The 22,910-nt window shown below is 41.4% G+C and overlaps 1 protein-coding gene across 7 annotated transcripts in view; it reads left to right on the forward strand.

Moving 5' to 3' along the window:
• SLC10A7 (solute carrier family 10 member 7) overlaps positions 1 to 22,910 on the forward strand; it is a gene marked incomplete at both ends in the record, with an annotated part of 243,271 nt that overhangs the window by 171,092 nt on the left and 49,269 nt on the right. For 6 of the 7 annotated variants that reach the window (XM_079712728.1, XM_079712724.1, XM_079712726.1 and 3 more), the window contains one exon: positions 17,695 to 17,778. The exons of the other annotated variant lie outside the window; for it this stretch is intronic. In XM_079712728.1, coding sequence (XP_079568854.1) covers positions 17,695 to 17,778 — 84 coding nt within the window. The remainder of the gene's footprint in view (positions 1 to 17,694; positions 17,779 to 22,910) is intronic. 7 annotated transcript variants of the gene reach the window in all.

Here is a 22,910-nt window from a genome sequence, read left to right on the forward strand (position 1 = left end):
TACACACATCTCCCAAATATAAATCACTCCACTCATCGCTGAAATAGAGTAGGGATGCGTTTCTGGGAGTGAAATGTAGCTGTTTGATTAGCACTATTTGTCAGTGAATTAAAACTATGGGGCAAATTTATTTAATTATAGGGTAATTACCCAAGTTGAAATTCAATTAGAGTAATAGAATGTGGGACTTCATTTCTCACAAGCTGTGTAGGAAGTGGAGAGGGAGAGATGCCCTACTAAACAGTTGGATTTTGCATCTTTCATGAAAGACATTACCTTCCAGTAATAACCCTCAGCCTTACCATCCCTTCTGAAATGCTAGCTCCATCCTAACAAGGTAAGGGGAGTCAAATAATCAGATCACTTCCCACAGCATCACAAACCTCATTAATTTCGACTCAGCAACTCAGAATTTGCAGTGAGTCAAATTGAAACTGAAGTGAATGTCTCTTTGGGAAAAAAAGACTTGGTTGGTATGTACCTACCTGCTCACTAGATGTGAGGACCTGGGATCGTCCCTCAGTGTTTTTTCCAAGCCTTGGGATCGTAATTTCCCAGGAGCAGCACTCAACGGGCACAGGATGCAGGCCAGCCTGGGGTCCCCCCTGGCAGTGAGTCAGAGAAGTAGCATAGAGCTGGCCATATAGAAAGTGTCCAATAAATGACTAGGTAGCCTAGGTTTTCTCCACTGCAGAAGAGTAACATCTCCTACTCAGAAGACTCTTTAAAGAAGATCACAAGAGAAGTCACAGCCACAACTAGGGGGCTAAGACCTAGGTGGCACTTTTGAGTATCTCAGAGTCTGGAATCCCTGAGACACTGTTTCAGCTGTGACTAAAAGAACCAGATGCGTACTTTTCTCCCTCTCTTCCCATCTCCATGCCGTAACAAGACATTCCCAGCTGGTTAATATTAATGGCATCATGCAAACTTGCCTCCCCTCTTAGACCCTAGACTTGTGAGCTTTAGTTGGTTCAACCTTTTTAAATCATCGAGCTACAGGAATAGTGAAAGAGACCCCAAGACCCTCAACTTAAAAGTTTAATGCCTCCCTTTTGAGCTAACTGGGCTGTCCCACTAGGTTCAATGGCACCGTCACATGACATCAGTAGTTACTTCTGTGTTACATGACTTGAAATCGCATGCACAGTATATAATACTTTTTGCCTGTGCATTTTACGAACAATGGGAATTGCTTAAACACTTGGGTGACCAGGCTTCACTTAGCAGGAGAGAAAAGCCTGAGCGACTTAAAATAGGAACACATTTCATTAAAGATGTAGTGTTTTTCATCAGCACCCCTGTTGTGGCTTAAATTATGATTCTCCAAAAGATAAGTTGAAATTCTAATCCCTAGTACATCCGAATGTGACCTTATTTGAAAATAGGGGTGTTGCAGATGTAATTAGTTAAGACGAAGTCATAGTGGTACAGGGTGGGTCCTTAATCCAATATGACTGCTGTCCATAAAGAACAGGAGTCAGAGAACCACAGGGAGAATGCCACATCACGATGGAGGAAGAGATTAGAGAGACGGGTCTACAGGCCAAGGGACACCAGCGGTTGCCGGCAAACATCAGAAGCTAGAAGAGACAAGGAAGGATTCTCCTCTAGAGATTTCAGAGGGAGCATGGCCTTGCTTGATTTCAGACTTACAGTTTCCACAACTGTGAAACAATACGTTTCTGTTGTTTTAAGCCACCCAGTTTATGATATTTCATTACAGAAGTCAAAAAAGCTAATACAACCCCTGAAAATTGAATTGTCTTTTTTTAAAATCATATCTTGAAAGTGTAAATTTCTGGATAGTCAGGCACTGTAGCTAGTAAAAGCCATTTTTGCTGATGGAGTCTCAGTTCCCTGTATTCTTAACATCTTCTCAGAATGTTCCCTTTACCATCTTGCTCCAACTGAAACCTGTCTTCTTATTCATGTTTTTGCTGCTGGCATCTTTCATATCACTGAGCCTTGAAATGGGATAAGGTGTCTTTCTTGTTCCTCTTTACCAATCCCAGATCACTTCCCATGCCTTCTCCATAAAATCCCCTATTACCTTTAAAGGTTATGCCAGTACACCTATATTACCTGCTGCTGCTCTTTGTTGTAATTGTCAGTGGAACACCAGGTCACGCTCTAAGAGTCCAGAAAAATGTTAGCACCTTTCCATTGTCTTCTTTTTAACAATACACTTGGATTGATTCTTGACCTTCCCAATATGCTGGCCTCTAAATTCTTGACCCCCTTCACCAGTGAGATTGCCTTCCCCCTCATCTCAGCCAGTCACCCCTGCAGTCAGACCTTTGACTTATTACTACCAATGATAGCATCCTTCCATAATCCTATTTTCAAATGTCTTCTCCTCCTCCTAGCAGCTGCTATCTTTGTGACTTACTCCCCAGATTAAGAATTCTTCAGACTCGCCAGAAGGGCTCATTTATTTACCTTATCACCTTCAATGCTTCTAACGAATCCACCCTACCCTCACCCTCTTACCCTAAGATTCCATCTGACCTAGCCTAGATCTCATGGTCCATCATTGTAATTACTTTATTACATACACCGTCAACAACCTTGCTCATCTCTTACTGCTTCCTATTTGTCTGGCAAGTGCCAGGCCTGCTTAAATCCAGCTCTACACCTTTCTGTATTTGTACCTGAACACGCGGGAGCACCCACTCTCATGCTGACTGATCTCAGTCAAAATTCATGACAACTAATTGTAAATGAGCCTGGCAATCCTCCTTCCTTCCCCGAACTGATGAACTGACGCACATCCCCAATCTCTAGAGAATCATTTCACACCTTCTCCTTGCTTCTCAAATCTCCAGTGCCTCTTCTCTTTTTTCATCTCAACTGATGCAGAAAGGAAACCAGCTGATGAGGAAGTCAGAAGCAATCAGAGACATTTACAAGATCCCGCCTACTTACATCTATATTTTTCACCTCTCTCCTCCTTCCGTAGATAAACTATCTTTGCTCCCATCTAAGGCCAGTCCCTCCAGTTGTGCCATCCCTTTATTGCCTACTTAACAATAGGAGCCATACAAATTTCCCTCTTTCTCCTATGTCATTAAATTTTCTATCTCTGCTGGATCATTTCTATCAGCATGTAAGCATTCTGTAATATTACACATTGTAAAAATTAAATTTCACCTTATCCTACCTGTAGTCCATTTCTGTGCACTCTTTTATGGCACAGTTCCTCCAAAAAGTTATTTTAACTTACTCATCACTCATTCAGTAATACATATTGAGTTCTTCCAATATACCAGTCACTTTCCTGGGTGACAAGGATATAGCAGTGAGCAAAACAGATACATCTTTGCTCTAATGGAGGTTATATACTAGTGGAAAGAAGCAACCAACAAATAAGTAAAAATATATTGTGTAAGATGGGTGCTAAAGAAAAAATAAAGTAAGGAAGGGAAGTGAGTTGGGAGATTGGATTCACTGAGAAACAATATTTGAGCAAAGGCTTAGAGGAGATAACGGAGTGAGCTTTCTGGTGGTAGAATGTTCCAGGTAGAAGGAACAACAAGTGCAAAGGTCCTGAGAGTGTGCCTGGTGCCTAAGGAACAGCAAGGAGGCCAGTGTGGCTGGAATGGAGTGAGCAAGGAGAGAGCAGATGGAGATGAGGTCAGAGACATAGCAGAGGCCAAATGATAGAGGACCTTAAAGTCCTTTGTAAGGATTTTGAATTGTAATTCAAGAGAGACAGGAAACCACTGAAAGAGTTTTGATCAAGGGAATGGCATGTTCTGACATTCCCTTTAAAAGGGTGACTCTGGATGCTGGGTTGAGAGTAGATCATTAAGGGGATCATGGTAGAGACAGGAAGACCAGTTAGAAAGCTAGTGCAAGAGATGCCGTTAGCTTGGGCCAGCATGGTTGAATAAATCCGGTGGGAGGTAGTTCTTTATTTTCTTGAAAGAACTGAGAGATTGAATGAAAATTATGAGGGAAAGATAAGAATCAAGGATGACTCCACGCCTGTGCAACTTGAAGTATGGAATTGCTGTTTACTAAGATAGGGAAGGCTGTAGGGTCGAACAAGTTGATGGAACTCACAACAAATTCAGTCTTGGACATGTCTGGATTAAGATGCCTTTCAGACATCTAAGTAGAGAAGTCAAGTAAGCAGTTGACTATATGTCTGGAATTCAGGAGAAAGGGTCTGGACTTTCTGTGTGTATGTATCTCTAGAGATACACATTTGGGAGAATTCAGCATAGAGGTGGATTTTGAGTTAGGCTGGATGAGATCAGCAAAAGAGAATAGAGAAGGAGAGGTATCAGTGGACTGAATTTGGGGCATTCTAATATTAAGAGGTCAGCAAAGAAGACCAAGGAAGAACACCAAGAGATTTTAATGTCCTAGAAGCCTAGCAGAGCATGTGTTTCAAAAAGGGGAGCATGGTCAACTACTTCAAATGCTAGTAATAATTCAGATAAAATGAAGTCCAACAATTGGCCATTGATTGTAACAAGATGGAAGCCACTGGAGACCTTAACAAGAGCTATTTCAGCAGAGTTTTGGAGGTAAAAGCCTTATTGAAGTTGGTTCAAGAATAAATGAAGAAAGAAGAGTTAAAGACAGTTCATTTTGCTGTAAAGTGTGCAGAAAATGGGAGAGCAACAAAGTTAATGAAGGACCGAGAGAGGATTCTTTTTTAAGTTGGGAAGATTATTAGCACATTTGTATCGATAGATTAATCCAGTTAGAGAAGGAAAATTTGATACAGAAAAAGAGGGGAGAATTCGTGGACCCATGTCCTTGAGTAGGAGAAGGGGATGAGTTCTAGTGTGTAAAGGGAGTATGGCCTCCTGAGCACAGATAGTTCATCCAGAGTCATGGAAGGGAAGCCATGGGATATAGGCAGGGATGCAAGTAAATTGGATGATGTAATTATAGGAGCTTGTTACGTTCTCCTCTGGTTCTGTTTTCTCAGTGAAGTGGCAAGCAAGGTTAGGGGTAGAGGACAAGAAAAGGCGAGGAGCTATTGGAGATTTGATGAGAAAGGCAAAAACATGAAACAGTCATGCGGCAGAGTGAATGGAATGGGCAAATGCAGTGCTATGGTCCAGCAGCACCGAGGACCATCCTGAGTCTTTACACTTGGCATTGGCTCAGCCTGGATTCTCCCCACCCTGGATATCCACACGGCTCCTTCCTTCACTTTCATCAGGTCTCTGGTCAGATGTCATTTTAGAGGAGAATAATAATAATTCCTATTATTTAGGAATAATATATTCCATCACTCTCTCCCCACCTACCATTCTTAATTGTTCCTCTTTAGCACTTATCACGTGACATCTTAATCACTGGTTAATTTGTTTATTATCCATCTTCCCTAACTAGATCAAAGCATTACAAGATAGCAGAGACTTTATGTTTTGGTCACTGCTAAAACCCCACTGCTCAAAATAATGTCTGGCTATGGAAGCCACTTGAAAGCATTTTTGAATGGATGCTTGGTAAAGAAAAACTGTTTTCTCTTCTCACAGTACTTCTAACACCAAAGGTGTGGGTTTTCCATGCCAAACGATCCTCCAATTCTCTGCAAATACCAACCGGGTATTCTACAATTTAATTCATTTTGACACTAATTTCCCAGAGGTGATGCAGACCCCACAGGTGGAGGGCTCAGTCTCCCAAGATTGCCTCTCACTTCAGGTCTTCAGGTGCCAATCAGAAGTAGTGGTTTCCAGGTTACCCACACTTCTGTCCGACCTGGCTACAAATCAGGGGGCTCCCACAACCCCCTCCTCAGGTCCAATAATTTGCTACCACTGTTCACAGAACCCAGTGAAACACTTTATTTATTATTACCGGTTAATTATAAAGGAAACAAATAAACAGCCAGATGAAGAGGAACATAGAGCAAGGTCCAGAACGGTCCCAAGTGTAGGAGTTTCTGTCCCATGGAGTTTGGAGTGTGCCACCCACCCTGCATATGGGTGCATTCACCAACCCGGAAGCTCTCTGAACCCTTCTGCGCCAGGTACTGGGGACAAAACCCAAATAATGTAACAAAAGACACTCTTATCATCCCATCCCTCAGGAAGTTCTGAGGGTTTTAGAAGCTCTGTGCTAGGAATTGGGGACAAAGACCAAATATATATTTCTTACTATATCACTACATCACAGTTGGACAGGTGGACAGGTGCCTCTGTTCAGAGTTAGACTGGGACCACTTTTAAGACTCTTATGTCCTCATCACACGCTCTACCTTCAGGGCCACATTCCTTATTGTAAAGCCATTTTGAAGGGACCGACTTCACTTCCCTCACAGTCTGTTGTGCAGGGGTGGCATGGTATGGGGAGAAAGCATCCCGTTTTGGTTCAATCTGCAGCCAGTATTTGTTGTGAAGAGTGGATTTTCTTTTACCCTTCTTAGCCTCGGTTTTTACCTCTGTAAAGTGAGAATTATGATAAGATGAAATGAGTTCATTTATGGGAAAGCCTGTTGTAAACTCTAAGGAACCAGCAGATGCTAGTTATTTAAATTTGACACTTTATAAAGGAAAATAGAAAATAATGCCAGGAAGGATGTCAAGGTTTTGCAAAAGCACTTATCTGATGAAATGCAGCGATGGTCCAGCTAGTCCAGACCTTAATGATGGGCTGAGTCTTAAAACTTTAAGATTCTATAATCATCTTATAAACTTGTATATAAATGAATCCAATATTTACCATGGCTGGCAATGAGTGCAGTGAAACGTCCTGAAATAGCACCATTAACTCCTAAGACTCAAAGTGTTTTTTACATATATCACCTCAATTTCCTTGATAACATACCTTTGCTATTGGCAGGGGCAGAAATTATTGTCTTTATTTTGTTAGTGGATGTGTATCAGACCATGAAGTTCCAATCTGTAAGGGTAAATAAAGGCCTTGTCTAGCTAAAAACTATACTTATAAGTTCATTACTTGAAATTCCATGTGAATTGTCCTTCTGAATCAATGTTCCCAGTGGTAAGCAGCCACTAGATTTTGTCTGCCTGGACCAGGAACCATGAATATCTTATTCATTAACTTACCTCTGGTGCCAAATATTCAATAAATGTTGGAAGGAGGGGCATAGAAAGATGGGTGAACAGTGATTAGAATGATTCAAATGATAAATAAGTGGTTCGAAGGTTAGGATTCCAGCCTGAGCCATAAAGTTTTACTTTATATTTGCTATGACAAATAACTTACAATTTTTTTCAATAATATTAAAACATCCATTCTTTTATTCAGTGTTTGAATGCCTACTGTGCACTGTGAATATTACAACGATCAGTCTGACATTGATCCTTCCCTCAAAGAATTTATGATTGAACAGAGAAAATAGAATATATTCACAGATAATTAAAATCCAAGGTAGAAATTGTATCACAAGTATCATAATATTTCAAAGGAGATTACTAAAAAAGAAAACATTTTATTTAATAGGAGAAGTGGGTTTTTTTACAATAATTTTTTACTGAAAGACAGCTTTTTAAAAATATATATTCAAGTATAGTTGATTTATAATGTTAATTTCTGCTGTACAGCAAAGTGATTCAGTTATATACACACACACACACAGACACACACACACACATACATTCTTTTTCATATTCTTTTCCATTATGGCTTATCACAGGATATTGAATGTAGTTCCCTGTGCTGTACAGTAGGACCTTGTTTTTTATCCCTTCTATATGTAATAGTTTGCGTCTGCTGACCCCAAACTCCCAATCCATCCCTCCCCCTTGGCAACCACAGGTCTCTTCTCTATTGTCTGTGAGTCTGTTTCTGTTTCATAGATAAATTTCTTTGTGTCATATTTTAGATTCCACATATAAGTGATATCTTACGGTATTTGTCTTTCTCTGTCTGACTTACTTCACTTAGTATAATAATCTCTAGGTCCATCCATGTTGCTGCAAATGGCATTATTTCATTTTTATGGCTGAGCAATATTCCTTTGTATATATGTACCACATCTTCTCTATCCATTCATCTGTTGATGGACATTTAGGTTGCTTCCATGTCTTGCCTATTATAAATAGTGCTGCTATGAACACTGGGGTGCATGTATCTTTTCCAATGAGAGTTTTTGTCTTTTCTGGATATATGCCCAGGAGTGGGATTGCTGGATCATATGGCAACTCTATTTTTAGTCTTCTGAGGAACCTCCATACTGTTCTCCACAGTGGCTGCACCAATTTACATTCCCACCAACAGTGTAGCAGAGCTCCCTTTTGAAAGAAAACTTTTAATTTGAGGAAAACTTTTAATTTGAGAGGTAGATGGAAACTTCTAATATTTCTCCAGGGATCTCCTACTTACTTCAAGTTTTTTTCATGTGCGTGGTTCTGATTCTCGGTCATATCTAACATCACTTAAAACTTGCAGATCTTTCCGTTGATGTGGTTTCTCACTAACACTCTGTTTACCAAGCATTATTACAGTTTTTATTCGGCAGCAAATAATAGAGAAGACTGAAAGAGAGAGGTTTGAAAACTTGAGATGGAGTGTTGTGGGTAGTGAAGATACAGACGCCCTGGTGCTGAGTCAAGCACTTAGGCTGTGAGGTCAGGGACAGTCCACTGGGCAGCGTGAAGCTCCTGCCTTTGTAGACCCCTGTCCCCCCAAGTCTCCTTAGCAGCTCCCTCACACCGTCTTCCCAACTACATCTTGGCGACTATGTGGAATGAAAGGAAGCAACGTCTAAACTTCTCTCTTACTCCCTCTAAAGTTAAGACAAAGAAGGTAAGATAACTGTGTTCACACCGTGGAACAGGTCAGTCTAATTCTACGCAATTATGATCTAAGGAAACCAGATATTAGCTGGTATTGTCATGGCCTCAAGCCCCATAATTCTGTAGACCACCACTTGTATTTAAATAAGTTCCTGCGTGGCAGGGGAGAGTCAGTAGGGCTTTGCGCTTGTGCCATTGGAACGACAAATCAAGGCCTCACTTCCACCCCAGCCACAAAGGTCAGCTCAACATCAAGACCCCTGGAAACACAAAGGGCGGAAACTTGGACCACTGCTGAAAGTCATGTTCTCAGAGTTACAGATCAGCCTATCTTCATATGTGGGGATGGTCACATCAATCACTTAGGATATTTAATAAACATTCACCCTGGGCTTCCCTGGTGGCGCAGTGGTTGAGGGTCCGCCTGCCGATGCAGGGGACACGGGTTCGTGCCCCGGTTGGGGAAGATCCCACATGCCGCGGAGCGGCTGGGCCCGTGAGCTATGGCCGCTGAGCCTGCGTGTCCGGAGCCTGTGCTCCGCAACAGGAGAGACCACAATGGTGAGAGGCCCATGTATCGCCAAATAAATAAATAAATAAATAAATAAATAAAATAAAATAAAATAAAAAACATTCACCCTCATGCTTATCCATTCAATAGTAATGTAAGCGCCCCTTAAGTAAGTGGGAGCACCACCAGCTCTGCTGTTATATCAATTGATTTTATATGACTTGATTTCTTAGAAATCTGGCCCCTCATCAAGTAGATCTTTAGAAGGCATTGTGATACTTGGACATATATACACACGTGCATAACACGCAAACATATACATGCACCCCCATGCATTCACACACCTGTTTGTAGGCTAACTGTATGCTCCATTCGTCTGACCGTCTCTTCTGTTACTTTCCATTTTAGCAGTTCTTAAATCCAATCAGCTTGAATTCTCAGGACACTTTAAAAGAAACCTTGTTTTTCCAGAAGGGGAGGGGGAAAATAATTTTTATTGAGTAGGTATAAGGGGTACTCTATGCATATTCCCATGTGAATAGCATGAGTACCTTTAGAGGTAGGTATTATCCTCACCTATATGAGAAAACTTAGGTTCAAAGACTAGTCAAGAACACGGGGTGCTTTCAGACAGCGTTCCTTCCAGGTTTTGCTTACAAAGCATGCCTCCTAGGAGACAGGTGATTTTAAGACATTTTATCAGCACTCAGTTACTACTTCCTGGACATATATATTTTAGGTAACATAGGAAAGATAAACAGAATAAGGCATAATTATTGCCTTGAAGAAACTTAAACCTCATGTAGGTAAAGAAGAATAAAGACTATGGAAGAATTTTAGAGGAAGAATTAACTACTAAACTATGTGATTCAGACTGAATTTCATAGGAGTTCACAGAAGTGCGAGGTCAGGGTCGGGGAGAGACGTCAGTGACAGCTTTCAAGGCTATGGTCATCATTAGTTTCTCTAGTCATTGGCTACCTGTGATAGAAAGTCCTTCAACTTTTGATCCCATCAATAAAGACAAAAACAACAAATACAGACATTAGTGTCATGTACAAGTACTCTGATTATTTTTTGTAGTATGTTCCCAATGATGGTTACATAACTGATGGTCACATATGTGTGCGATGTATAAAATGATGATAAAACATAAAGCACTTGAAGAGAAATGATCCTATTGATTGCCTCAGTTGTTCCACCCAGAGCCGGGCTCTCCACCATGTGCCCTGGAGCGTTTGTTCCTAAAGCAAGTAAGACGGATCTCATCTCCTCGAGCCTGAGAGCAGCCTATCTTCTGACTGCGTGTATAAATCACTCAGGGATGCTTCTCACGCAGGGAGAATTTTGTAACGCAAAATAATCTGTGGAGTCTTTTGTAAATGCTCTTCCTGGGGCTCCCCCAGACCTTGTTGAAATAATGGGGAAGCAGGGGAACACCTGGTAAGCCACTTTCAAATGCTCTAGAAGCAACATTGATAAACTCCCCCACCCCCATCCCCTTTCAAGGACCATTGACCCAGAGAGGCCAAGTCCACTGCTGCTCTGGGACTTGGCAGACTTATCTGAAGGGATGAGCTCAGGTGCAGCGCTGTCCTAGCCAGGCTTCTCCTTGCACCTTGGTCCCCGCTCCAACACCAGCGGCTGCTCCCCAAGCAGTTATGATCTGGCTGAAGTGAGAAGGACACTGCTTCCTTACACCACCCTTGCCTGTTGGTCCATCTTCTGGAGGAACTTAAAACTTTGTCTCCTTAAGGGACTATTAACAACAGCAGGTTCTGTGGTTCCTGAACCAAACTCAGGATTGACAAGACCCAATCCTGTGGTCAGGGAATAAGGGACAAAGCTTGTTTCTAGATGCCTCTGCATATCTCTGCCTCTAGCCAGCCATGTCCTGGAAGCCCATCTCTGCACAGTTTTCCTCTGTGGGCGATAAGCTGATTTACAGTTCATTTGGGCACATTTCACTACAATTCTTGTGTTGTTTGAATAAACAGAACTTACAATTGTACATAGTTTCCATCAGTTATTGGAAAGTAATCTTTTCATCTTACGTTTTAAATTATCAGATAACAAAAAGAAATGTTTTACATATTTTTTAATCTTTAAAAAAATCATTTAAAACCTATTTTATTCTTTGTTGCTCAGAGAAGGAAAAATACCATGCATCTAGATATATAAATAATAAATAAAAGCGATCATTTCCTCAACTACATATAGACGTTCCATGCCGTAACCCATCTTTAGTTTGATACATGCAGCCAAATCAATATGGCTTTTTAACAACCATATTCTTAATTTTCATAAAAATAACAGTCATTTTTCCACTGAGCCTGTCAGCCTGGTATACCTTTAAGTCATTGATTTCATGTAAGTAATCCGTTCAGTTCGCGTGGAATGAAAGACAGACTGGACTATAGATTCTGGGGAAAGACTGGACTGTAGAAGGGCTCAGGGGATCAAGGCCTAGGGACACTCTCCCTTCTTATGTCTGAATGCCTTGTCTTTGTGACGGGAAGGGGATAGTATTTATGAACATCCAGAATGTCTATGTGTGGGTACAAGAAAGTTAGATCCAATAGTAAGCAAGTCCCCTCCTTCTTTCCCTCCCCTGGGGCTGGGCTCTGGGTAATGTAGGTGAGGGGCCGGAACTGGGCCGGAAGGGAGCTCACCCTGCTTTGTATATAGGTCTGAAGTGCCTTCTTCCTGATTTCCTCGCAAAGGAGATTTAACATTCTTTACTCTACAGTATAAACTATAAATATCTATTCTCATTTTTCTCTGAATGTGGGACTCATGAAAGCAAAGACCGACCATCCAGGATGAATTATAGAATACAATAATGTTTTAATAGCTGAGAAGGGACACAAATATTTGCAACGCCTGTGGCTAATGGATTTCCCTGGTAGGAGATAAAAGGCTGATTACACAGAGAGCAAGTGAGGACCTGGTGCGTTAATGACGATTTACAGGTCAGCTCACTTACAAGAGTGATTTAAAACGCACCATCTGCTTTCTAATAACTGTAGGCTGATAACTATGATTTTACAGACGGTCAGTGTCTCTTCATCAAGAATTTACTTATTTGTCTTTCTGAGTCTGCTTAGTCTGGCCCTGTAAAGTTTCACTGGCTGGACCCCCACCCCCAGATTCTTTCCTAATCAAACAATTGCTAAGTTGAATGGATCGATAGCGCCAATCTTGCTTCGCTTGACTCAGCCTTTCTCTGCCAGCTTAGAAAATGAAACCCTAATGCCTTAAGCAGGCCTTGTATGTACTGGATTAACTTCTTTCTGACACATCTACCCTGGCACTAGTGATGTGCCATCCTCAAGGGAGTTAAGAAAAGAGTTGCTCAAATAATTTTTGGTGTCCTGTGGTTCGAATCCAGAAACCCAGGTGAGAAAGGCTGCACCGTCGTCCCCTGCTTATCCAGTCTCCTCCCATCCCCTTTTCTTCTTTTTTCCCCTCTGTCTTTTTGCCTCTGCCCTCCAGCTCCCCGTCTCCTCGCAGCCCTCACAAAACACACGTACGGACACACAGACGCTCTTCTCTTTCTCTCACATGGACGAGGTAAGGGGAGGCCAGCTTTGGCCTCCACTCCTGCCCCCTTCCCCCATCTCACTGCTCTGTCGCTTCTGTCGTTAATGTGCGGTGGAATGTGAGGATTCAGTGTGAGGGCTTCTGGGTTGAGATCCCGGCTCCGTCACTGTACGGTGACCATGTCCAAGCTGTTCAAGTGTTCTGTGCCACGGTTTCCTCCTAGGACAATGGGGGTACTAATGAGACCCACCTCAAGGGGTCGCTGTACTTAATCATTCAACACATGAGGCATTCAGAGCAGTGCGCAATAAATGTTACCACATCTGTAATGATAGGAGACGATTGGGTGCGAGGCTCCTGGTCCTTTCTTGGGGCTGTGAATTCAGCAGGGCTCTGTAACTTACCGAAAGCTGGAAGGATGGAAAGAAGAAGAAACATTGTCAAGCCTCTCTTTCTACCTATGTGTTGTGGCCATTCATTAGGTGAGCACACATTCTGGAGCACATACTGTGTACTAACTCAGTGGTTCTCAAAGGTAAACCGCAGCCCAGCAGTAGCAGCATCACCACCTGGGGTCTGGTTAGAAGTGCACATTCTCCCCGTCCTCCCCTCGTCCTTCCTGCTAGGTGTTACGAACCAGAAACTCTGAAGGTGAGACCAAGGAACAGGTGTTTCCACAAGCCCTCCAGGTGTGTCTGGTATGTTAACGTTTGAGAACCACCACCCTAGATGTAGAACATAGTCACTCTGCTGGGCACCCGGAACATAAACATGAAAAGGACCGCGTCCCTGACCTTCAGGAACATACAGTCTACTGGGAGAGGCAGATGTGTAAACAGGAACAACCAAGGATTCTGAGCGGTACAGTGGCAACACAGAGCCACAAAAGAGGGGATGGCCGAGCCTGCATTTGGGGAGGAGGGTTTGGAAATAATCCCCAAAGAAGTGATGCTTGAAATAATTCTTAGGAAAAGACTAGAACTTTTCCAGTTATAAGCGGGGGAAAGAAAGGAGTGTGCACTTGGTGATGGGTGGACCCGCATGCAGACCTCAACTTTGAAAAAGCAGCTCCTGGAGCGGGGCGTGGCGGGGGGGTTGGTTTTTTGTTCACTGTTGGATCCCTGGGGCTGAGAACATGCCTCTGGCCCACACGAGGCACCGGTTACTATTTGAATGATTGAACACAAAGGTCTTACATTCCCACATATTTAATTTTCACTGAAACGTTTCTTCGCAGCATGAGATTAAAACAAATAAACCTAATTGTGAGTTCTCTGCTTTAAAGCACTATATTCCTGAAAGAGATTAGCCAATGCCTGGTTTGTTTATTTCACATGCGATATCTTAAAGCACGGGTTGGCAATGTGAGACGTAGAACCTTTAAACCTGCCGGGTAGCTCAGCGAAGCCCAGAGCCCTTGCTTGACACAAGCTTACGCTGAACCCGCAACTTTATCCAAACATGCAAATTATTGATGCTTCAATAATTGATGCTTCAGAGACCAAACACATTGGTCTCTGAAATAGAAACTACATGAGGTTCCTCATTAAAATGTGAAGAACCAAATAGCCCAGGCAGCGTATTTCCTTCTGCTTTAGTTAAAATCAACTCTGCATGCAAAATGATTGGGTCTTGTAATTTTCTGGTCATGCTCTCAAATGCAGATGCTCACTCTTCTTTCTTATGGATGCCAGGGCATACTTCATAGTGTCAGGAACCTCCCCAAGGGGACCTCTGCATTTCAAAATGACCACAGCGACAGGTCTGGTGGCCGATTCAAAAGAAAGGACTTATGCCAAGTTAGACCCCAGGACTGAGATTTCCTTCCTTTCAGAGGCACTTCTAAGGAAGCCACCCTGCAGGACTTCCTCCCCAACATCTCCACCGTACTTAGTCTGGTTTCGTGTACCCAGTTACTTACATCCCTGGCTAGCTTGCTCTGGCCTCTGATCTGACAAAGCCGCAGAGGAGGGCTGCTTTAACCTGTGCTCCTAATCAAGTGGATCAGAGATCATGGGTGATTTCGAGAACAAAGGGACCTTGGGGATCATGGACAACCTCCCACCCTCCGCCTCACCCCATAGCCTTTTCCACTGTCTTCTAGGAACAAGAGGCTCCCAAACACTGAACATGCAGGTGGTCTATTACGTGATGGATCTAGAAAGTGAAACACAGAATATTCTTCAACACCAAAGTTGAAATGGGTTTTCCTCTACTTCCCTTTTAGCTTGAATTAGGATTAAAAAGAACCCCCCAAATGGACTCAATACATGAAATCACATTTTAACTTTTCTCTCCATTTGATCTGAGTTTACTGCTCTGCAGTAATACTTTATGGTTAAACTAACCAGCCTTCCCAGTGTGGATCTGGCTTCTATCACAGAGCAGATCTGGCTGAAGAGTTGCTTGCATGTGTTTGAGAAGCACTGCCAATTTCACATCATAACACAGGTATTAGACGTGTTCATTACAAGCTGCTTCTCTCTGGACCTCAGTTTTCAATCTTTAAAAAGAGCTAATGGGACTATAAGTCTCTTGCAGGTTAGGATTCTATCCGTTTTAGGTCTTCCCTTCCAGAGCAGCATTAAGGAGCTAAGGAGGGGGTGGAGGAGAACTGAGGGAGGGAACATGCACCACCAGGCTCGCTCTGTTGTTTTACACGGGCACACGTGCGTGTGAGCTGGTCCTTTCTTCACTAGGTTTTTATCATGAATAGATGCCTTTAGTTTCTAGGTGCACGTTCGAATTCATTTTGTTACTAGTGATAAACAAGCAGTGAAAAGAATAATACCAACTGATTTTGTAATGCTATGTGATAATAAGAGATTTTTAGATATACTTAAGTTTTGTGTGGTTTTTCTTAGAAAAAGCAGGGATATGATTTTGGATAGGAGTTTGTGTCTTTTTAGCACCCCATGTTTACAAATTAGTTCATCTGTTCATTCTGCACAGGTTTATGCTTTCTGCGTACATATTCTCTGTGCCAGTTCCTGGGATAAGCACTCGGCTGACAGAGGGAATATAGCTTCATATGATTATTCATGAAAACATTTAAAAAATACATTAAATAACTTAATAAAGTTGAGATAAAAAGAGGAACAGAGATATGTGAGATCACCCATGAGATTTCAGGCAAGAATTGAGGCTTTTTACTTGAGGGTTGTCACCTTGACCCCTACTGCCTATCTTCAAACATTGTGAAACCTGTGGATAGAGCATTGACCTGAATGTTTCTGAACTTGAAAACTTTGTTCTTTAAAGTTTATTTTTCTAATTATCCAGTGCCTCAGTTTCTTTGTAAAATATATTTTTCCTTATTTCAGTCCTTGCCCCAGGAGCATCCTTAGGGTTAATATTTGTGGAGAGAATATATTTGTTAAATACCTTGCACTTCAAAGACATCGTTGCTCTAAAATAGGGTGTAATCATTAGTTTTTAATACTTTGGTTTTGCCTAAAAAGAAATATCTAACGGCCATGTAACATTTAACACACCACAAATCCTGTGTGTTCTTCACCAGTTTCATTTTTTCTGCTTGCATTTCTTTCGTTTATATTTGTTCTGGAGGAAAAGGCTAGAGGCTACACTTTTTGTGGGTGAAACTGACAGCCAGTGGTCAGTGTTGAAGGCAGTATTAAGTGGAGGCAGGCCACTGATGGACAGGGCATACATTCTTGACCTTCTGAGTGCGTATAGATTGGGGCCGAGGATGGGGGACAGAGTTTTATAAAATAGACCAGGGCATAGAAAAGATTTCGGTAAGCCAGTTCACACAGAAATCAGAAATCAGTGAAAACACTGGCCCCACATCACTTCATTCTGAGCTATTGACTTCACTTATCTAAATATTTGATATGTTTTATTTAATATTCTCTGCCCTCCATCATTACCATCTCCACATCTTTCACAAAAATTACTTTCCAGAAGATATTTCCAAGTTTAACTAAACTTAGGTGAATATGAAAATTGAGGTGTGGTCTGCAGCGGAAGGTGAAAGTAACTTCCAAGGGCCAGGGGGATCATCACTGATGGCTTGGGAGAACCTGTTTGCAGAAGGGACTCATGAAAGGGATAAACAACTATGGAACAGGCTACTATTTGTCCAGAAAGGAGATTTTGAAAAAACATTAGAAAGTTAATAGGAAGACAGCAGGTCTTGGCAGTTGAGGTTAATGTGAGTGTGTGACTGTGTTCACAGAGAAACACTGCCTTGTGCTGCTGGCAGTAGCATCTTTATGAAGCTGAGACTGCCGTCATTAGCAAAGAAAGAATCAAAAAATGAGGACAGAGTCAAAACAGGAATTCTGAACAACGTTAAGACATACAAATTTAGGAAATTTTAAGTTGAAATTTTAAGTTGAAAAATAAGTTCCATTTCAGGATTTCCCATTTCCAAGATTTTGTTTAAGAATGAATTTTAAAGGATATGAGAATCATTGCCTTTGTTTTGGAGGAGTAGGAAAGTTAGAAACTATTTCATTTACATAAATAAAAATATTATCTCGTTAATAAAATAATGAGACACACTTGTTTGTTTTAGGTATCTGCAGACGGGTGAAGTAGAAATCACATAAACTATGATTACAGGTGAAATATGTCATATGAGTACAGACAGTATGAACACAGAATGGCTTTACAATTCAGAAATGTATTTAATAATAAGAAATTTAAGTTAATTGCAAAACAATAGTTATTTTTCTTCAATCTTAGTCTCCCAATAAAAATTATATATTAAACTACTCAGTCTATTTCGTGCTAAATTTCAAAAATAAAAGTAACTTCACTTGCTCCTTGTATATAGCTGCCAAGTTTTTGTGCATGTGAGAGAATTCATTTATTACACTAGTTAACAGCGGTATTGAGAACGGATTTAAAGTGATTCTAACTCCTCGTATTCTTGTTTTACAGCTTCACTCCTCCTCTTCTGTGCCTTTTACATCTATTTTTTCTCAGCTTTTTATGACTGTTGTGGTTCCCCTCATTATTGGACAGGTAAGGTCTCCAATTCTCTCTGCTCTTTTCTTTATAGATCAAATTGTGAATTCTTATGTAATGTCGGGACAATCGAGAGAAAAGATAGAGGAAGAGATGGTTAAATGAAAATCTAAGACTGTCCAACACAAGGTTTCCTCAGCCACAAAGGTCTCATCTTTTTATTTTTTTAATTAACATCCATCTGCTTTACAGATAGCTATATATAGGGACACCAGCACACAATCTTGATGTTTAAAATTTATCTTCCCTTCTTTGTAGCTATGTAGCTAGCTTGGAAACATCTAGCAGATCATTACCTTGATTTCTGATAAGGTCTCAGCAATTATGACCATTTGGGGGACAACCATCTGCATTTGACTGGCTTCTTCTTATTCTTAGGCTCCTCCGATAGCAGTGATCATATTTTTGACCCTGTAGTTGATAAAATAAACATTTAATTCTATTAGCTCTTAAAATCAGACCTTAGAAAGTTTAGTTTCCCTTATCATTGTTACTGAATTAGACTCGTAGAAGAAATTCCTAACTTCTTATAACAGGCTGATGATGAGCATATAATTCAATTATGAGCATACAGATTCAAAAACAAGGTTGTCATTGTTGTTTTCATCATAGGTAGCCACAGTAACAGTGTACAGAATTTAATGTACTGCTAAAGTGAGTGAGTCTTAGAAAAAGAGTACATTAGGATGGCGAAGAGCACAGATGTTGGGTTAAGAGCAACTAGACTTTAGCTCTTAGTTCTGCCTTTTATTTGCTGTGTGACCTTGGGCAAGTCGTTTAATCTCCTTAGCTCCAGGTTCATAATTTATCAAACTGTGTAATAATGGGACCTATCTTGAAGGGTTGTTGTGAGCATCAAATCAAATATGATGCATGTAAAGTTTTTGTCCTCACAGAACCTGATACAGGTAAGTGCTGTATAGTTTCATCATCATTTTCAAATTCCCTGTAGATACGAAACAGGAAGCAACTCTTTGAGGCACTAACAATAAAAAGTGGTATGTGTATAGACATGTAATATTTACATGCTGTCTTAGGTTTTCTGGGAAATCAACTCTGAGACAGAGGTTTCCATGCAGGAAGCTGAATGGGGGAGAACCCTTGGGATCAACACCTGGGAGAGTGGGACAAGTAGGACGGGGATGAAGGTGCCACAGCCTCAGGCTGGACCGCCCCCTCAGAGTTGTCCTGCCTAAGACGCACTTGCCTGGTTTCTCTCCTCTTGTGCTGAGCAGTCATCAGATGCTGGCTTCCTTGCCCCTCCACGGTATGCCCTTGGGTAAGTCTGCTCTCTTAGCAGCAGTTCCCAAAGAGGAAGTCAACTGAGATCTTTCAGTCAATCAACATGCCCTGCAGATATGGGAATAAGCATCTCGTTCCTGAAGAGATGGGTCTGGGGGGCACAACACAGCATCCACTACACATGCGCTATTTTTTTTTTTAATTTTAGTTTTAGGAAAGGGTCTAAACTTACAGTAAAGGGGGAGGGTTTAAAAGCACTCAGAGAATACCATTTAATTAAATATAGGATAATCCTTGAAAAAATATTCCCACAGTGCTGCTCACATAACAGGTATTCTGAATAAGTCTTACGGCGTCTACCTCTCTAACTCTTTGCCCATTTCCTAAACTCTAGCCTTGGCTTTTTCTCAATTGCTGCTTAATTTTTCTGTTTAGAATGTCTTTCTGCCCACCCTCCCACTGCAACTCATTGCTCATTGGACTCTTTAATTCACCTACCTGAAGTATGTTTCCCTTTTACTCTTTATTGTGGCACCTTGTTTGAGTCCTTTCTTGGCCTTTGTCACAGTATATATTTATCTTTTGTTTGCTTGTTAACAGTTGGTCTCCCTCATTAGATGATAAGCTTTATGAGTACAGGAACCACATTTGCTTTGTTTGCCATTACATACCCAGACCATAGGCACCCAATAAATACGTGTTGGATGAGGGAGGGAGGGAGTGAATGCGTGAGAGGTCTACGATCACTTAGGGAAATGCTGTGTCTTATAGAGGAACCTACCTGCCCTGCTCAGCTCTGGACAGTATTAGTTTAAACCCATGCTTATTCTCTTGGTTCTGAAATTAATTCCATATAATAACTCGGGGCTCACACATTCTTCTCTTAGTGGATCTCAGAAACAATCTCTCTTAATAATAAATGTTTGTCTTCAATTATATGGACAAAAAAAAACTTTGTCTACACTATTCAATGGATTTTTTAAATATATAGTGATTATTTATGTAATTAAGACTATTTATCCAGAGAGAATAATGAATTGTTAGATAGCTTGCGTGCCCAGTAGTAAAGCATTACAGTAAATTATAAAGCAGTAAAGGTAGTCAAAAAGCAAGAGGGCTGGTTTTTAAAAAGTTCTCTAGTACCAAAGTACCCTCATGGCTTTTTTCAAAGGGGAAACCTTTATGTTTGCAACCACTTACAAGGTAGATGTGTTTGCATGTACCTCTTATATTCTAGTCTTGGGAATTAACAGTCACACCCCTGGTCTCTCCCCCTGGAAGCCACCCTGCCGCCTAACGTCCTTACTCCCTCACATCCAGGCAGGCACTAAATGCCACCATTTCTGCCTCCAAAATCTTTCAGCTCTGGTATCTGCAGCCCCGTGCATGCTAGAGACGGTGCCACACCTTCACCCTCTCTTGTCTAAATTACTGCACCTCCCAACCCTGTCTCTCTGCTGGGAATCTCTTCCAGTCCCCATCTAATGTGTTCCCCACTCCAGGGTAGTCCTAAAAAACAAGCCAGATTATGTTATTCCTCTCCTTAGAAACTTCCCTCGTGGTTCCCTGTCGCCCACTCCTCGTGTGGCCCACGAAGCCCCTCTCAGTTTGACCCCAGCCTGTCCCCTCCCACCGTCCCCCTCACACAGGCTCCTCTTCTGCCACGCGGTGTGCCCACTGTCCCCTCACCCAACGGTGCCCCCTCACCGCTCCAGGCCTTTTATCTCGTTGTCACCATTGCTTCTGCCAGCAAACTCCTCTTCAAAGACTCAAGTCAGAGATGCCCTCTGATATGCTCTGACTCCCTGGGCCTAGAGTAAACTCCAGTTCCCCCATCTTACTTCACCCGTCGTATTTCTCAGGAGAGACAGTAATGTACCCGTGAGCTTCCAGGAAGCGGAAACTCTATCATAAGTATATTTAATAGCATACTCAGTAGTTGGGCGTAAGCTGTATAAAAACATTGGCTGAAGAAAACTTTGAACCTATCCCCTCAGTACCTCCAGCAGCCATTTTCCCTAGGTCTCCAGCTTCACTAGAGGGAAACATATGATTGGTTCTCATCTTGTTTTAAATGCATGACCCCAAATTTAAAATGTCATTCAGTACTTTCCAGATATCTTACTCTGCTTCCTTACAGGATTATTTCACCCTGTCCTCTATTTTCAAGTCCCTTTTACTTCCCCCTAACACTCTCCCACTTGCCCATTACCCTTGGGTCTCACGGACTTTGCTTCTGTTTTCTGAAAGCAGCCAGCCTTGATGCTGCCTTAGAACCTTTTCACTGGCTGGTACTTCTGTTTGCAACACCCTCTCACCTGTCACCTCCTCAGAAAGACCTTTCCTCTCCCTTCCTCCAGAGGCTACCCACTCAATCACTCATGTATTATCCAGTTTAAACCACTATTTGGTGTGGATCATTAACTGCTTCTCATTTATTTGTTGTTTTGCTTTTTATTTATCTCCTCAAACATGAGCTCCATGAGACCAGGGACCTTGTCTGCTCTTTTATCTCTGCTCATTTGTAATTGATTGACAGACCTAACCTTTGTGATGCAATCTTTGAAGCCCTCATTAGAAGTGCTCAGTGTACTATTTACTTCAGAGGAGTTAGATTCCTGACAACGTAGCCTCATTTCTCCACTGTAACCACATTATGGTTACAGTGCCACATTGTGAAAATAAACATCTCTATAGACTTTTATATGCATCTTTAAGTGAGATTTTATTGTTACCTTTTAAATAAACAACAGGAACTAGAGGGAGAAGAAAAAGACCAGGAAGGGTGAGTTGAAAATATTTTCCATAATCTTTTAGTGATGATAAAACTTCATCATTCCGGGACTCTCCTGGTGGCACAGTGGTTGAGAGTCCGCCTGCCGATGCAGGGGACACAGGTTTATGCCCCACTCCGGGAAGATCCCACATGCCGCGGAGCGGCTGGGCCTGTGAGCCATGGCCGCTGAGCCTGCGCGTCCAGAGCCTGTGCTCCGCAACGGGAGAGGCCACAACAGTGAGAGGCCCGCGTACCGGAAAAAACAAAACAAAACAAAAAAACTTCATCATTCCATTTTTTATTTATATTTCTAAGAGTGGATTTTATTTTCTTTTTTTGTGTGTGTTTTCTCCAAACAGTACTTCTTTGGGGTTGAAATCATTATTGACTGACTATGATGTGACGTGAGGTCCAGTTTGATCTTTGCCACTGCTTGGCTATACACACGACTTCTAGGCCTCACTTACCTCATTTGTAGGACGAGGAGTATAATAACTTCCAGCTCAAAGATGCTGTGACTCTGTGAGATAAGATTAGTCTTTCCATAGATGGTTGGGAGATTGTTGCTTCTGTCAATTCTAGAAAGAAATAAAATGTCTGTTATTGTAATATTTCTTCTCTTCCGCTAAAGCCTTCAATATATCTAAGTGCTTGTGACAAATACTTATTTTATGCATTAAATTTGAGAGATTTATGAATAAATGTTAATGAAATTGAATTTCCAGCACCTTTGAAAAATATTTTTTAAAACAACACACTAAACCCCACTTTTCTTTCAATAAATTAATAGTAAAAAAAAAGCATATTATTTATCATTTATGCATTCTCTAGTCTTTCATTAGTGATTTGTTTCACAGTTTGAGATTGGCTTTTCGTATTAAATAATATCCAGCTAAAGCTGCAGTTAATGTTATTAATGCTAGTAAAATTTTGCATTTATAAAATTAGATATGAACTGTTTTCATTGCTTCACTTGAATTGCTTTGAGAGAACAGTGACTTTTACGTTATGCAGTGGTATGTATTGCTGAACAGTGTTGTGAGAGAAACATCACCAAACTGGGACTTGGAAATAAGAATAGCCATCATTTACTATGTACAGTCCCTGGTTC

Source organism: Hyperoodon ampullatus (assembly GCF_949752795.1).
Source record: "Hyperoodon ampullatus genome assembly, chromosome: 1".
NCBI lineage: Eukaryota > Metazoa > Chordata > Mammalia > Artiodactyla > Ziphiidae > Hyperoodon > Hyperoodon ampullatus.